At 45.5% G+C, this 17,244-nt stretch overlaps 1 protein-coding gene across 1 annotated transcript in view; it reads left to right on the top strand.

The window, feature by feature from the left end:
* LOC137366333 (leukemia inhibitory factor receptor-like) overlaps window positions 1-15,096 on the top strand; it is a gene marked incomplete at its 5' end in the record, with an annotated part of 87,355 nt that extends 72,259 nt beyond the window's left edge. Inside the window, one exon of the mRNA XM_068028230.1 lies at window positions 6,723-15,096. Coding sequence (XP_067884331.1) covers window positions 6,723-7,406 — 684 coding nt within the window. The remainder of the gene's footprint in view (window positions 1-6,722) is intronic.
* Window positions 15,097-17,244: the final 2,148 nt, after the last annotated feature.

Below are 17,244 nucleotides of genomic sequence, written 5' to 3'. Positions count from 1 at the left end.
ATTTTCCCACATTATACTCTAATCACAACCTATTTATATAGGTCTGCAACCTCCTTATGTCCTCTTCACAACATAATTTCCTACCTATCTTTGCGTCATCTGCAAATATAGCTACCATGCCATCGTTCCCCTCATCTAAGCCATTGATGTAAATTGTAAAAAGTTGAGGCCCCAGCAAAGACCCCTGCAGGACTCCACACGCCGCATCCTGCCAATCAGAAACTCTTTGTTTTCTGCCAGTCAGCCAACCACTGTCTTCAACTTAAACAAGGGCAATTACAGAGGTATGATGAAAGAATTGTCTATAGCGGGCTGGGAAGATAGATTACAGGGGGAGTCAGTAGATGAGCAGTGGCAGACTTTTAAGCAGATATTTCATAACACTCAGCCAACATTTATTCCAGTCAGCAGGAAGGACTCGAAGAGAACGATGAATCACCCGTAGATAACAAAGGAAGTTAAGGAGAGTATCAAATCAAAAATTAGGAAATGAGGATGGGCAGCTGGTTGATGTGTCAGTGCGGGAGCACTTTGGGACCAGTGACTACAACTCTATTAGCTTCAAGATAGTTATGGAAAAGGAAAGGACTGGTCCTCAGGTTGAAGTCTTAAATTGGGGGAAGGCTAATTTCGATGGCATCAGACAGGAACTCTCAAAGGTTGAATGGGAGAGGCTGTTACAGGTAAAGGGACGTCTGGCAAGTGGGAGGCTTTTAAAAGTGAGATAGGAAGAGTTCAGGGCCGGCATGTTCCTGTTAGATGGAAGGGCAAGGCTGGCAAGTTTAGGGAACCTTGGTTGACGAGGGATATTGAGGGTCTGGTCAGGACAAAGGAGGAGGCATATGTCAGGTATAGGCAGCTGGGATCCAACGAGTCCCTCGAGGAGTATAGGGGATGTAGGAGTACGCTTAAGACGGAAATTAAGAGGGCGAAAAAAGGCCATGAGATTTCCCTGGCAGATAAGATAAAGGAGAATCCTAAAAGATTCTATTGGTATATTAAGAGTAAAAGGGTAGCTAGGGAGAGAGTAGGTCCCCTTAAGGATCAGTGTGGCAATCTATGTGTGGAACCACGGGAAATGGGTGAGGTCTTAAATGAATATTTTTCTTCCGTATTTACCATGGAGAAGGTCATGGAAGCAAGTGAGTTCAAGGGAGGGAACACCGATATCCTGGAGCATATCAACATTACAAAGGAGGAAGTGTTGGAGGTCTTGAAGTGCATTTAGGTGGATAAATCTCCAGGGCCTGACCAGGTGTATCCTAGGATGCGATGGGTGGCAAGGGAGGAGATTGCTGGGGCCCTGGCAGAGATTTTTGTATCATCGTTAGCCACAGGTGAGGTACCGGAATACTGGAGGATAGCTAATGTTGTGCCTTTATTTAAGAAGGGCAGCAGGGATAAGCCAGGGAACTACAGGCCGGTGAGCCTTACATCATTGCCGGGAAAGTTATTGGAAGGGATTCTGAGAGACAGGGTTTATATGCATCTGGAAAGGCATGGTCTGATTAGGGTTTGTCAGCATGGCTTTGTGCATGGGAAATCATGTCTCACAAATTTGATTGAGTTTTTCGAGGAGGTGACCAAGAGGATTGACGAGGGCAGGGCGATGGATGTTGTTGACATGGACTTCAGCAAGGCCTTTGACAAGGTCCCGCATGGTAGGCTGGTCCAGAAGGTTCGAACACATGGGATCCACGGTGAGCTAGCAAATTGGATACAAAATTGGCTTAGTGACAGGAGGCAGAGGGTGGTAGTGGAGGGTTGTTTTTCAAATTGGAGGTCGGTGACCAGTGGTGTGCCGCAGGGATCGGTGCTGGGCCCTCTGTTGTTTGTCATATATATTAATGACTTGGACGTGAATGTGATGAGCATGATTAGTAAGTTTGCAGATGACACCAAAATTGGTGGTATAGTGGACAGTGAAGAAGGTTGTCTAAGGTTACAATAGGATATAGATCAACTGGAAAAGTGGGCAAGGGATTGGCAAATGGAATTTAACGCAGACAAGTGTGAAGTGATGCATTTTGGGAAGTTAAACCAGGGCAGGACATATAGAGTGAATGGCAGGGCCCTGGGTGTTGTTGAGCAGAGAGACCTTGGGGTGCAAGTACATAGTTCCCTGAAAGTGGCAACACAGGTAGACAGGGCGGTGAAGAAGGCGTATGGCATGCTTGCCTTCATCGGCCGAGGCACTGAATACAAGAGTTGGGACATCATGTTACAGTTGTACATAACGTTGGTTAGGCCGCATTTGGAGTACTGTGTGCAGCTCTGGTTGCCGCACTACAGGAAAGATGTGATTAAGCTAGAGAGGGTGCAGAAAAGATTCACAAGGATGTTGCCTGGTTTGGAGGGCTTGAGTTAGAAAGAGAGATTGGATAGGCTTGGTCTGTTTTCCCTGGAGCGAAGGAGGCTGAGAGGGGACATGTTAGAGGTATATAAAATTATGAGAGGCATAGATAGGGTAGATAGTCAGAGTCTGTTTCCCGTGGTAGTGTTTATGTTTAGAGATACAGCACTGAAACAGGCCCTTCGGCCCACCGAGTCTGTGCTGACCATCAACCACCCATTTATACTAATCCTACACTAATCCCATATTCCTACCACATCCCCACTTGTCCCTATATTTCCCTACCACCTACCTATACTAGGGGCAATTTATAATGGCCAATTTACCTACCAACCTGCAAGTCTTTTGGCTTGTGGGAGGAAACCGGAGCACCCGGAGGAAACCCACGCAGACACAGGGAGAACTTGCAAACCCCACACGGGCAGTACCCAGAATTGAACCCGGGTCGCTGGAGCTGTGAGGCTGCAGTGCTAACCACTGTGCCGCAGTGGTGACTAAAGCTAGAGGGCATAGATTTAAGGTGAGAGGGAGGAGGTTTAAAGGGGATCACAGGGGTAAATTTGTCACAAAAAGAATAGTGGGTATCTGGAATGAGCTGCCTGAGGAGGTGGTGGAGGCAGGAACAGTAGTGACAGTTAAGAGGCATCTGGACAGGTACTTGAATGAGCAAGGCATAGAGGGATATGGAATTAATGCAGGCAGGTGGGATTAGTATAGATAGGCATTATGGTCGGCAAGGACGTGGTAGGCCAAAGGGCCTGTTTCTATGCTGTACGACTATGACTCTAAAAACAAAGGCGTATAAAGCGGCGAAAGCTAGTGGTAGGCCAGAGGATTTGGAACTTTTTAGAAACCAGCAGCGGATGACTAAAAAACTAATGAAGAGGGAGAAAATTGATTGACAGTAAATTGGCAAGAAATATAAAAACAAACATTAAGAGCTTCTATGGGTATATAAAAAGGAAGAGAGTAGCTAAAGTAAGTGTGGGATCCTTAGAGGATGAGACTGGGGAATTAATAACAGGGAACAGGGAAATAGCAGATAATTTAAACCAATATTTTGCATCAGTCTTCACAGTGGAGGGCACTAGAAACAACCAACAGTAATAGATGAGCAAGGTGTAAATGGGAGGGAAGAACTTGTAACAATCTCCATCACGAGGGAAAAGGTGCTGGACAAACTGATGGGACTAAAGACAGACAAGTCGCCAGGACCTGATGGCCTGCATCCAAGGGTTTTAAAAGAAGTGGCTACAGAGATAGTAGAGGCTCACCGGACTCCGGTAGGGTACCAGTGGATTGGAAAACCGCTATTGTGATGTCCCTATTCAAGAAAGGAGGGAGACAGAAAGTAGGAAACTATAGACCAGTCAGCTTAACATCTGTCATTGGGAAAATGCTAGAGTCCATTATCAAGGAAGAAATAGCAGGACATTTAGAAAAACATAATGCAATCAAACAGAGTCAACATGGTTTTCTGAAAAGGAAATCATGTTTGACAAATTTGTTACAGTTCTTTGACGATATAAGAAACAGAGTGGATAAAGGGGAACCGGTAGATGATGTGTATTTGGATTTTCAGAAAGCGTTCGATAAGGTGCCACGTAAAAGGTTATTGCATAAAATAGGAGCTCAAGGTATTGGGGGTAATGTGTCGGCATGGATTGAGGATTGGCTAACACACAGAAGGCAGAGAGTCGGCATCAATGGGTCTTTATCAGGTTGGAAAGCTGTAGCTAGTAGGTTGCCACAAGGATCGGTCCTAGGGCCTCAACTATTTATATTAATGACTTGGAGGAAGGGACAGAGTGTAGAGTATCCAAATTTGCTGATGATACAGAAATAGGTGGGAAGGCATGTTGTGATGAGGACACAAAGAATCTAGTGAGTGGGCAAAAACTTGGCAGACGGAGTTCAATGTGGGAAAGTGTGAGGTCATCCACTTTGATGGGAAGAATAAAAAGGCAGATTATTATTTAGATGGAAAAAGACTACAAACTACTGCAATACAGAGGGATCTGGGTGTTCTTTTACATGAAACACAAAAATGTCAGCATACAGGTGCAACAGATAATTAGGAAGGCAAATGGAATTTTGGCCTTTATTGCCAGGGGATTAGAGTTTAAAAATAGGGAAATCTTATTACAACTGTACAGAGTGTTGGTGAGGCCACACCTGGAGTACTGTGTACAGTTTTGGTCCCTGTATTTAAGGAAGGATATACTGGCATTGGAGGCAGTTCAGAAAAGGTTCACTAGGCTGATTCCTGGGATGAAGGGGTGGTCTTCTCAAGAACGGCTAAACAGTTTAGGCCTTTCTTCATTGGAGTTGAGAAGAATGAGAGGTGATCTTATTGAAACATATAAGATTTTAAGGGGGCGTGACAGGGTAGATGTTGAGAATATGTTTCCACTAGTGGAGGAATCTCGAACTAGGGGACATAATTACAGAATAAGGTTGCACACTGAGATGTAAAGGAATTTCTTCTCTGAGGGTGGCAAATCTCTGAAATTCTCTGCCTCAGAGAGTTGTGGAGGCTGGGTCACTAATTGTATTTAAGAAGGAGCGGCGCAGTGGTTAGCACCGCAGCCTCACAGCTCCAGCGACCCAGCTTCGGTCTGGGTACTGCCTGTGCGGAGTTTGCACGTTCTCCCTGTGACCGTGTGGGTTTCTGCCGGGTGCTCCGGTTTCCTCCCACAGCCAAAGACTTGCGGGTTGATAGGTAAATTGGCCATTGTAAATTGCCCCTAGTGTAGGTAGGTGGTATGAAAATGGTGGGAATGTGGTAGGGAGTATGGGATTAATGTAGGATTAGTATAAATGGGTGGTTGTTGGTTGGCACAGACTCGCTGGGCCGAAGGGCGTGTTTTAGTGCTGTATCTCTCTATGACTCCATGACTCTAAGGAGGTAGATAGATTTTTGAAATCTCGGGGAGTTGAAGGTTATGCAGAGCAGGCCCAAAAGAGGAGTTGAGGCCTGGGACAGTTTAGCCACGATCTTATTGTATGGCGGGGTAGGCTCGAGGGGCTGAATGGCCTACTCCTGCTCCTACCTCTTGTGTTCTATCCATGCTAATATGTTACCCCCTACACCATGAGCTCCTACTTTGCACAATAACCTTTTCTGTGGCACCTTGTCAAATGCCTTCTGGAAATCCAAGTGCAGTACATCAACAGGCTCCCCTTTATCCACAGCACGTGTCATTCCTTCAAAGAACTCCAATAAATTGGTTAAACATGATTTCCCTTTCACAATATCATGCTGACTATTCCCGATTACCTTGAGTTTTTCTAAGTGCCCAGTTATAGCCTCCTTAATGATCGATTCGAACACCTTCCCCACGATAGACATCAAGTGCCCAGTTATAGCCTCCTTAATGATCGATTCGAACACCTTCCCCACGATAGACGTCAAGCTAACTGGCCTATTGTTACCTGTTTTCTGTCTCCCTGCCAACCCCCAGCACCCTTGAATAGAGGAGTTATATTTTCTACTTTCCAGTCTGATGGCACCTTTCCAGAATCCAGCAAATTTTGAAAAATTAATATCAATGCATATACTACCTCATTAGCCATCTCTTTTAAGACCTTAGGATGAAGCCCATGAGGACCCGGGGCCTTATCAGTCCGCAGCTCCATCAGTTTGCTCAGTAACGTTTCCCTGGTGATTGTAATTTCACCAAGTTCCCCTCTTTCTTCCACCTCCTGATTTACAGCTATTACTGTATAGCGAAGACAGAAGCAAAATATTTGTTCATTTCATCTGCCATTTCCTTATTATCTACTATTAACTCTCCATTCTCACTCTCTTGAGGACCAAAATTCACTTTCGTTACTCTCTTCCTTTTTTAAATACCTGTAGAAATTCTTGCTGTTTTTACATTTCTAGCTAGCTTCCTCTCATACACTAATTTCTTTCTCCTGATTAACCTTTTAGTCATTCTCTGCTGCTCTTTATATTATCTGACCTGCCACTCATCTTTGCGCAATTATGTGCTATATACATAGCTACAAGAGCAGGTCGGAGACTTGGAATTCTGTGGTGAGTGACTCAACTCCTGAGTTTCCAAAGCCTGTCCACCATTTAAAAGGTACAAGTCAGGTGTGTGATGGAATTTTTTTTACGCATTCATGGAATCTAGCAGGTGGGCTGTTTGGATTCGGGGAAGTAGCTTTGCCCCTATGGAGAGAGGCTGCGTGTTCCATATCGAGCTACAGAGTAACTCTGCCCTATAGCTTTCTCTGTAGCTCAATTTGAAGATTGTTACATGGGGTTGAGTTTCAGCACCTCAGACATCAGCTGACCAGATATAAGCATATAAAACTAGAAAACCCTCAGTTTTTTTTCAATTTTCTCAATCTTTTTTAGGGAGTCAACTCATGCAAAACTCTGGAACCGAAGGATTGTACACCCAATGAGGTCCAGGTTGTGGAAGAGAAACAGATACGAGTGGAGGGTGAGAAGGAAGTTGAGACAGACAATAAACTTGAGGTTGTTCCTGAGGATATCTCTGATACTGAGAACCAGGGTCAAGGTGTCCTATCGTACAGTCCGCACCGCACATCTGCCGAGACCTCGGGGGAGACTAACCCGGCGTTTGAGGCAGTGGCCTCGCCATCCGTCTATCCCAGTGAAGTAACATACACAAGTATACGGGGTCCTGGATATCAGCAACAAGAAGCACCAGGGGCCAGTCCAATGGAGGATGTAATGGAGGTGATTATCAAGTCAGGCTATCAACCTCAGATCCATGCAGCCACCAATTCTGTGCCAGGCAGAGATAAGACCGAGGTAGAGGAGCTAACGCATCATGCCAACGGCTATCAGCCGCAGACCCACCGCAAATCCTATAGCCTAGATTCTGGAGATCTACCACCACCTGAGACTGAATCTGTTGGCAGCCCGACCTCCATCAATTCCCAAGCTTTCCTGATTCCGGAGAAGATGTTGGGAGAGGACCATGACTTCAAACCCAGCAGCAAAATGTGGTCCCTCCCCTTCTTCAATTCCAGAATGTCTTCAGACTCATTTGGTAACTCCAACAACAGCTGAAGAGAGTCTTGGGGAAAGGGTAGGTTTGGATGTGGATGGACCTGGGTCCAATCCTTTGCCATTAGTTTTTGTCTAATTTTTTGCTCAGTGAGAATCCTCTGCCACCCAGAACACACGGTCACCACAGTGACTCCAGGTGGGACAGCCTGCTTGAGTCTGACTCCTAGAAAGGGAAAGCAGCTTGTTTTATCTTTACTATATTAATTTCTTCTCAAAGTTCTGCGGCTTGAAAGCACATGGAAGGATGAGTTTCTAATTAGGAGAAAATTTGTAGCTACAGTAAACCTGACTGAGCCATAGCAGTCACAGCCCTAAGGAGAATGGAGTGTGAGCGCTGCTGCCACACACTGTATATGCTATTGCCAGAACCAGCTCGAGGGGCTGAAAGGCTTATTCCTTGTTCCCACATTGGTCTGTCATCTTGTGCACGGGCTGCAGTTACATTATTATATCTTTTATAAAATGTGACATTGAGGACTTGAATGGGCCTTGGGCAGAATTGATGCAGGTATGTAACGTAGTTCCATTTCTGGAATGCGACTACCTGATGCTGAGTATCTTTTGGCTGGTTTCCTGAGGGATTCTGGTTCAAGGCTCCGGATACACTCCGGTTTCAGCTCCCGCGGAAGATTAATGATTTTGGATGGAGTCTGTTGGAAATGAGGCCAATTGGAAATGTGGCCCTTTTGTTCCCATTTCAGACTTGTGCGAAAATGACAGGACAGGTCTCTGTCTCATTACAGCTCTGGTCACCTTGTGGATCTTTTACAACAGGTCTGCCTTAAATATTGTTTTTTTTTGCTCCAAATTGATTTGGTGTGTTGATCAATGGGAAGTTGGGAAAAAAATTCACCTGAGTTCCCTGTGTTCACTACCTCACAGATTTCCTTCCCTAGGCTGCTGAACCCCAGGCTGCTGAACTCCATGCCTCTCCTTCCCCAGGCAGCTGAACCCCATGGCCCTCCTTTACCAGACAGCCCAGCCCACTGCAGTAAGAGGGTGATCAAATGAAGCCCAATGCTCTGGGCACATATGTGGGTTTTATTTAAATAAAACCCTCATGGGGGATAAACCCGCACAGGCACACCCTCTCAAAATGGAGGGAGGGACAGAGCCATTTCTTTATAAACGTTCTGTTTTGCGGTTGTTTGCAGCACATGCTCTTGTACTGAATGTGCACAAACTTGAACACAACATGAACATCCTGCTGAATGAGCCGGAATATCGGACGATGCAATTACGTTAATTCTACCTGCATTGTGCTTTATCAAAATCAAATGCTTCACTTACAATGAATTGCTTTGAAGTGTTGTGACTGTTACTTCGGTAAAACTTAGCATGAGCTGGTTGCGAGGATTGTTTGTTTGGCTCTGTTTAAATTTCTCTGGTTATGATGCACAACCATAAACAGGCCAGGGGGTGAATTGTGGCTTGTGTTCACAGTCCGAGGTCAGGCTGTGATCTGAAAATCTGTGATGTTGTACAGAACTATTCATTCAGCTCTACTGTCTCAAAGCTTCAAGCCTCAGATTTCACCACCTGCTTTTTCTGAGGGCTGGGGGAACTTAGAGTTCATAGTTTGAAAGGGAAGGGAGAAAACAAACTGGAAGAACTCAATTGTCGAGTGCGGAACCCCAGCTGATGTAAATACTTGTGTAAACATGTTGGCTTGGAAGTAGTGCGATTCTAGTAACACTGTGTGGGGAGCCACTGGGAATGCCACGCCAAGGAGACATTCAGCATTCTGCAGCACATTCTGTAAAACACGAGTGGTTATCGAGAATGGGGTTATTCCTCCTGTGATCTAAACACAGGGTCTCTGTTTATTAAGTCAGTTTGGAACTTGCTTTAAGAAATGTATTTGATTGTCTGTTTGTTCATTCAACTAGCCTGGTACACAGTAATTGCTGGCATACATATATATTATATTACTCAAATGACAAACAACCTGCAATGTATTTACCCTTTTCTCCAGCTGGGCGGGGAGGAGAGGCAGAGGAAGAATGCAGTTCCTGTACCTCCAGCAGTGTAGCTGCTCTCTAGTCACAGGATAATGAGGGCAACTCCACTGCCAGCAATCCGCTCATCCACAGTCAGAGTTGGCAGCTTGCCATGAGCGTGGGCCCCTCCTGTTACTCCTGTGCTGGATGTGGAGAGAGCTATTAGCCCACTGCCGCACTGTAAAGACATAGAATCATAGAATCATGGAATCATAGAAAGTTTATGGCACAGAAAGAGGCCACTTGACCCATCGTGTCTGCGCCGACCAGGAAAAGAGGCACCCCGCCACCTTCGCAGCTTCCATTGCAAGCAGTAAGGATGGCAATTGAGCTGCAAGACCAGGGCAATGTTTCCTCACCTGTCTGCTGTTTAATATCAGACAGCTGGAGTACCGATACAATAACTTTTCATCTGTAGAAACTGGTACCAAGTATTACAAAAACACACAACAGAGTACAGATCTCTGATGGGAAACATGCCAACACTTGCTTCACACGAGCACAGGTACGTCTGCTTGCACACACACATTCATCTGTGTACGCATACATCATCCACACAGATATACATATTACTCTCAGAATGGAGAGAGAAGGACCGAGCCATTTCAATGTAAATATTCTTGATAGTAGCTCCAACACAAGTGAAGTTCATTGTCCTCAAAAGTTTCGAAGTCTTAACATTCCTGTCAGTGAACAGGCTTGTATCTTGCTCTTTTGTTATACATGTGTTAACCCATTTATTGTAAAGGAATGTCATATGCTCGCATCACTGACAGTAATTATTAGGCTACAGTTTATTTTATTGGAGTGTGCAGGTATGCATGCTGTTATAATTGTGTCACGAGTAAATCAGAATTTTAATAATTAAGTTGATGGAATGTAATCTCAGAGAAGTATGGACAAGAAACTGATCCTGAATAATTTGTGTAAAAACCCTCCCTCTCTCGCCCTGCAAACCCACCTTTCAGGCCATGTACTGTATAGAGACACTCCCTCCCCTCTTTCAGCCACCTGTGCAACACAGAAAATCCACCATCCCCTAGGTTCCATATAGCAGAGGAACCCATCCTCCTAAGGTTACAATACTCCCTTCAAGACCGTGTACAGTACAGGAACCTGTTCTCCTTACTGTGCTTACTGTCACCCCCCCCCCCCCCCCCCCCCCCAGATTTGATGCAATACTAATTGGAGAGATATGACAGTCAGTTAAGAGCAGGGTTGTCAGCTGTCTTGTTTGCCCAAGTGTTGCTTTGTTGTGTAAGCTATTTTGTTTTGTGTAAAGAGTCTTTCTTCCCATTAACTCTCTCCATCCTCTTTCCCTGCTAGAATATTCCATGCTCTGCATTCCTGCTTGTTGCAACCTTGTAAGAGCTGCAACATGCAATTCTCGGTAATGCCTGGCTACCCGACCCAGACCCGACGACGTGTCGGGTTCGGGTCGGGTCTACATTTCAAGTCCAGCATTCGGGATCGGGTTGGGCTGGACAGTGCTGCCTCCGGGAAGTCACAGGATCAGGCTTACACATGATTCCCCACAACTGCAGCTGCAGGAAGAGCCTGCTGCCGGAACGGATGAACGTTATTCGGGTTGACGTGAAAAGAAATTCAAAGGGCTCGGGTCGGGTTCGGGTTGGCTGTGGCTGGGTCGGGTTTTAATTTTATACCCGAGCCAGGCTTTAATTTTCAGTCTCCATTTTGCATTCACAGATGCATTTAAGGGGAAACTAGGTACGTGTATGAAGGAGAAAGGAACAGAAGGGGTGGGAGGAGACTTGTGTAGAGCATAAACTCTGGCATAGACCAGTTGGGCCGAGTGTCTGTTTCTGTGCTGTAAGTTCTTTCCCATATTCACCAAAGGCAAGCCTGAGTTTGGGACCCCAGACCACTCTGGATTGTAGTTTGTTGTGCTATCAAAGTTTGCTGTATTGGTTTCATTGTGTGACTAATAGCCACGCGATGGCAGTGATATTGTGAGACCACATAATGCACAATTGTGCTGCTGAGACCGAGCTGTGTTTAAGGTGGGCTGTCCCTTTAAAGTGACAATATCTCATCCTAAAGCCAATCAGTTTATTTGCTGTTTGAAGATCGGAAAATACTTATAAATTTCTTGCTCCGCATCAGGAAAAAGCAACATAAAATTGGCTTTTAAAAAACTATATAGCTGCTTCAAACACTTAGAAGTGTGATGCTGCCCAACCTTTCAGCTGGATGTGCAAAATGGGTAAATACTTTTTTTATATCTGGAATCCGAGCACAATACTCCCAATATTGACAGCACTTCCAGTATTCTACAGGGAGAACATCATCTATAAGCATATATTTGAAAGAGAAAAGTGATTGATTTATAAGACAAAGAAATGCAGGGATATACAGGAAAACTCTGGTGTTGATCTGGGACTGCTGAGAGAATATTCAAGGCTAAGCACTTATCCACTATTGCAATAGGCCTCTGGACCTGCTCTTGATCTTTTCGTTGAAAACTGTCGGTGAGACGTTGGTCATCTTAATTTCTCTGCCTCCCTCACTCACTCTAACCTGTTCCCCTCTGAACTTGAGGCATTCCATTCCCTCAGGTCGAACCCCAACACCGTCATCAAACCTGCAGACAAGGGTGGTGCTGTTGCATGGCGTACCGACCTCTACCTTGTAGAGGCTCAGCGCCAACTTTCAGACACGTCGTCCTATTTCCCCCGGACCATGACCCCACCACTGAACATCAAGCGACTGTCCACAGGACTGTCACTGACCTCATCTCCTCTGGAGATCTTCCCTCTACAGCTTCCAACCTCACAGTCCCACAACCCCGGACAGCCTGCTTCTACCTCCTTCCCAAAACCCACAAACGGGACTGTCCCGGCAGACCCATCATTTCAGCCTGCTCCTGCCCCACTGAACTTATTTCTTCGTATCTTCACTCTATCTTTTCTCCGCTAGTCCAGTCTCTTCCCACCTACATCCGTGTCTCTTCTGACGCCCTATGTCATTTTGACAATTTCCAGTTTCCCGGCCCTAACCGCCTCCTCTTCACTATGGGCGTCCAATCTCTCTACACCTCCATCCCCCACCAGGATGGTTTGAGGGCTTTCTGCTTCTTCCTTGAACAGAGGCCCAACCAGTCCCCATCCACCATAACCACCTCCGCCTGGCTGAACTTGTTCTCACATTGAACAACTTCTCCTTCAACTCCACTCACTTTCTTCAAGTGAAAGGTGTTGCTGTGGGTACCTGCATGGGTCTTAGTTATGCCTGTCTTTTTGTGGGATATGCCGAGCATTGCTTGTTCCAGTCCTACTCATGCCCCCTCCCCCAACTCTTTTTCTGGTACATTGATGACTGTAATGGTGTCATTTCCTGCTCCCACCCCAAACTGGAAAACTTTATCAACTTTGCTTCTAATTTTCACCCTTCTCTCACCTTCACATGGTCCATCTCCGACACTTCCCTTCCTCGATCTCTCTGTCTCCATCTCTGGGGATAGGATGTCTACTAATATCCATTATAAGCCCACTGACTCCCACAGCTACCGCGACTGCACTTCTTTACACCCTACCTCCTGTAAGGACTCCATTCCTTTCTCCCAGTTTCTCCGTCACCGATGCATCTGCTCTGATGATGCTAACTTCCATGACAGTGCTTCTGATATTTTTTCATTTTTCCTCAACCGAGGATTTCCCCCCATTGTGGTTGGCAGAACCCTCAACTGTGTCCGGCCCATTTCCCGCACCTCTACCCTCACCCCTTCCCCTCCCTCCCAGAACTGCGACAGGGTTCCCCTTATCCTCACTTTCCACCCCATCATCCTCTGCCATTTCCGCCACCTCCAGCATGATGCTCGACCAAACGCATCTTCCCCTCCCCCTGTCAGCATTCCGAAGGGATCGTTCCCTTCGCGACACCCTGGTCCACTCCTCCATTACTCCCACCACCTCGTCCCCTTCCCACGGCACCTTCCCCTGCAATTGCAGGTGTAATACCTGCCCATTTACCTCCTCTCTCCTCACTATCCCAGGCCCCAAACACTCCTTTCAGGTGAAGCAGCGATTTGCTTGTACTACTTTCAGTGTAGTATACTATATTTGCTGCTCACATTGTGGTCTCCTCTACATTGGGGAGACCAAGCGCAGACTGGGTGACCGCTTTGCGGAACACCTCCGCTCAGTCTGAAAGCATAACACTGAGTTTCCGGTTGCTTGCCATTTCAACACTCCCCCCTGCTCTCATGCTCACATCTGTGTCCTGGGATTGCTGCAGTGAGCATCAACACAAGCTCGAGGAACAGCATCTCATTTACCGATCAGGCACACTACAGCCTGCCGGACAAAACATTGAGTTCAATAATTTCAGAGCATGACAGGTCCCCCATTTTACTTTTAGTTATTTTTTCTTTGCTTTTTTTGTGTTTATTTTATCTTAGTTTGTTCAGTTTGCCTACCCACTGTTTTTTTTCACGTTTGTACTTCTGTTTTCAGTCTGTTAACACACAGTGGCGCAGTGGTTAGCACCGCAGCCTCACAGCTCCAGCGACCCGGGTTCAATTCTGGGTCCTACCTGTGTGGAGTTTGCAAGTTCTCCCTGTGTCTGCGTGGGTTTCCTCCGGGTGCTCCGGTTTCCTCCCACATGCCAAAGACTTGCAGGTTGATAGGTACATTGGCCATTAGCAATTGCCCCTAGTATAGGTAGGTGGTAGGGAAATATGGGGATGTGGTAGGAATGTAGAATTAGTGTAGGATTAGTATAAATGGGTGGTTGATGGTCGGCACAGACTCGGTGGGCTGAAGGGCCTGTTTCAGTGCTGTATCTCTAAAACTATCTGTACTAATGCTTTGTCTTTCAACACGCCATTAATATATTGTTTGCTTTTGCTTCACGACCACTTGGTCGGTTATTCTCTGTGACCTTGTCCTATCTACACCTTCTCCTTTGTTATCTCTTGCCCCACCCCCGTTTTACTTGCTTAAAACCTTTCACATTGCTGAAGGGTCACTAACCCGAAATGTTAACTCTGCTCTCTCCACAGATGCTGCCAGACCTGCTGAGTATTTCCAGCATTTCTTGTTTTTATTGCAATAGGAGTGGTGACCATTCTAAAATGGGTCAGTCCTCTTAAAATGACAAACTAAAATTCATCTGCTAATCTTTGCCAGTTAATGTTTGCACAGCATAATCTGAAGGCTGCGTTCTTTAGTTATTTCCATCGCTTTTTGTCTGCTTTGACTTGTCTATCTGCAATGAAAATATGCAGTATCAGTCTGACCCTTGTATGAAGGCAATGCGCAGGAGTCAGTGAAATGAATCGCCTACACTGCATTCTGCCTAGCCCAGGGTGTACTAGAACTAGTTGTGCACAAGATTGTCAGAGAGAAACGCCTTGTGAAGGCAACACTTCAGTGGCCTTTGTAAATCTCGGCCAAGGCCCAAAAAGGAAATACGTTTCTTCCTCCTCCGGTCGTCAAGCTACAGACCTGGGTACAGATCACTCCTCTGATACTTAACCCAGTAGCCATTCTTCATATGTTGGCCCTGACCCTGAGTGTCAGCAGGGGATTTGACCATGTTGCCTGAATCACATTACACTACAATTTAGGCTTAAAGTCAGAAATTCTTGCATTTACTGTGGAATCTTTTTGTATAAAAGATTCAATTATTGCCATTTTTTAATATATATATATATATATAAATATATCTGTTCAACACTCTATCTCCAATTGTCTGCATTGAGTCTTTTTTTGAAGATGTAAAGTACATATAAGAAAAATAATGTTCTAGTGCAGCTATTCACAATGACAGTCCTTTGTAATGTATTGTCATACATCGTGCAGTGATGGTTCTTTGTAATTCAATGACCACATGCCACACTTTGACAAGGGCACGCACTTGACTGAAGGTTGAGGAGGACTCATCGGGATAAGAAACACATGAAGACTGATTTCTGAGTAATGCCAACTGACGTATATTTTAACCAAAGAAACAGCCATTCAATGGCAGTACAAGTGATTGCTTTAACTTCTGCAGATAACTGATGCCTTGTGCAGACAGGCACAAGGACACTAGAGGAGTATTGAAAGCGAAGGGGGCTACTAAAAAAAGTAATTAGGAGAGCGAAGAGGGGACATGAGAAAACACTGGCGGGCATAATAAAGAAAAAATCTAAGGCGTTTTATAAGTATATTAAGGGCAAGAGCATAACCAGGGCAAGAGTGGAGCCCATTAGGGACAAAAGTGGCAATCTGTGTTTGGAGCCAGAGGACATAGGTGAGGTTTTAAATGATGACTTTGCGTCTGTGTTCACTATGGAGAAGGACAATGTAGGTGTAGAGATCAGGGAGGGGGTTTGTGATATACTTGAACATATTAGCATTGAAAGGGAGGAAGTATTAGCTGTTTTAGCGGGCTTAAAAGTGTTTAAATCCCCAGGCCCAGATGAGATGTATCCCAGGCTGTTATGTGAGGCAAGGGAGGAGATTGCAGGGGCTCTGACACATTTTCAAATCCTCTCTGGTCACAGGAGAGGTACCAGAGGACTGGAGGACAAGCAATGTGGTGCCATTATTCAAGAAGGGTAGCAGGGATAAACCAGATAATTACAGACCGGTGAGTCTAACATCAGTGGTAGGGAAAATATTGGAAAAAATTCTGTGGGACAGGATTAATCTTCAGTTGGAGAGGCAGGGATTGTCAGCATAGCCTTGTCAGGGGGAGATCATGTCTAACTAACTTGATTTGAATTTTTCGAGGCCGTGACTAGATGTGTAGATGAGGGTAAAGCAGTTGATATAGTTTACATGGACTTCAGTAAAACCTTGAATAAGGTCCCGCCTGGGAGATTGGTTAAGAAGGTAAGAGCCCGTGGGATCCAGGTATGATAAGTAAGTTCGCAGATGACACGAAAATTGATGGTGGTGTAAATATTGAGGAGGGAAGCCTTAGATTACAGGATGATATAGATGGGCTGGTAAGATGGGCGGAGCAGTGGCAAATGGAATTTAATCCTGAGAAGTGTGAGGTGATGCATTTTGGGAGGACTAACAAGGCAAGGGAATATACAATGGATGGTAGGACCCTAGGAAGTACAGAAGGTCAGAGGGTTCTTGGTGTACTTGGCCATAGATCACTGAAGGCAGCAGCACAGGTAGATAAGGTGATTAGGAATGCATATGGGATACTTGCCTTTATCAGCCAAGGCATAGAATACAAGAGCAGGGAGGTTATGATGGAGCTGTATAAAATGCTAATTAGGCCACAGCTGGAGTACCGTGTACAGTTCTGGTCACCGCATTATAGGAAGGATGTGATTTCACTGGAGAGGGTGCAGAGGAGATTCACCAGGATGTTGCCTGGGCTGGAGCATTTCAGCTATGAGGAGAGACTGAAAAGGTTGTTTTCCTTAGAGCAGAGAAGGCTGAGGGGGGACATGATTGAGGTATACAAAATTATGAGGGGCATTGATAGGTTAGATAGGAAGAAACTTTTTCCCTTAGAGGAGGGGTCAATAACCAGGGGCATTGATTTAAGGTAAGGGGCAGGGGATTTGAGGAAATCTTTTTTCACCAGAGGGTGTTTGGAATCTGGAAAGCATTGCCTGAAGTGGTGGTAGAGGCAGGAACCCTCACAACATTTAAGTATTTAGATGAGCACTTGAAACACCATAGCATACAAGGCTACGGGCCAAGTGCTGGAAAATGGGAATAGAGTAGTTAGGTGCTTGATGGCTGGCACAGACACAATGGGCCGAAGGGCCATTGACTCTATTACAAGAGGAGTTGCAGAGCAGTGAGAGTGTGTGATCAACTTTTGCCAGGTTCCTGGATTTCCTCAGGTGTACTTGGTGTGCAGAG

This window comes from Heterodontus francisci, unplaced genomic scaffold, assembly GCF_036365525.1.
Source record: "Heterodontus francisci isolate sHetFra1 unplaced genomic scaffold, sHetFra1.hap1 HAP1_SCAFFOLD_1057, whole genome shotgun sequence".
Classification (NCBI taxonomy): Eukaryota; Metazoa; Chordata; class Chondrichthyes; order Heterodontiformes; family Heterodontidae; genus Heterodontus; species Heterodontus francisci.
Note: the sequence above shows the minus strand (reverse complement) of the source record. Positions and strands in the feature narration are given on the sequence as shown.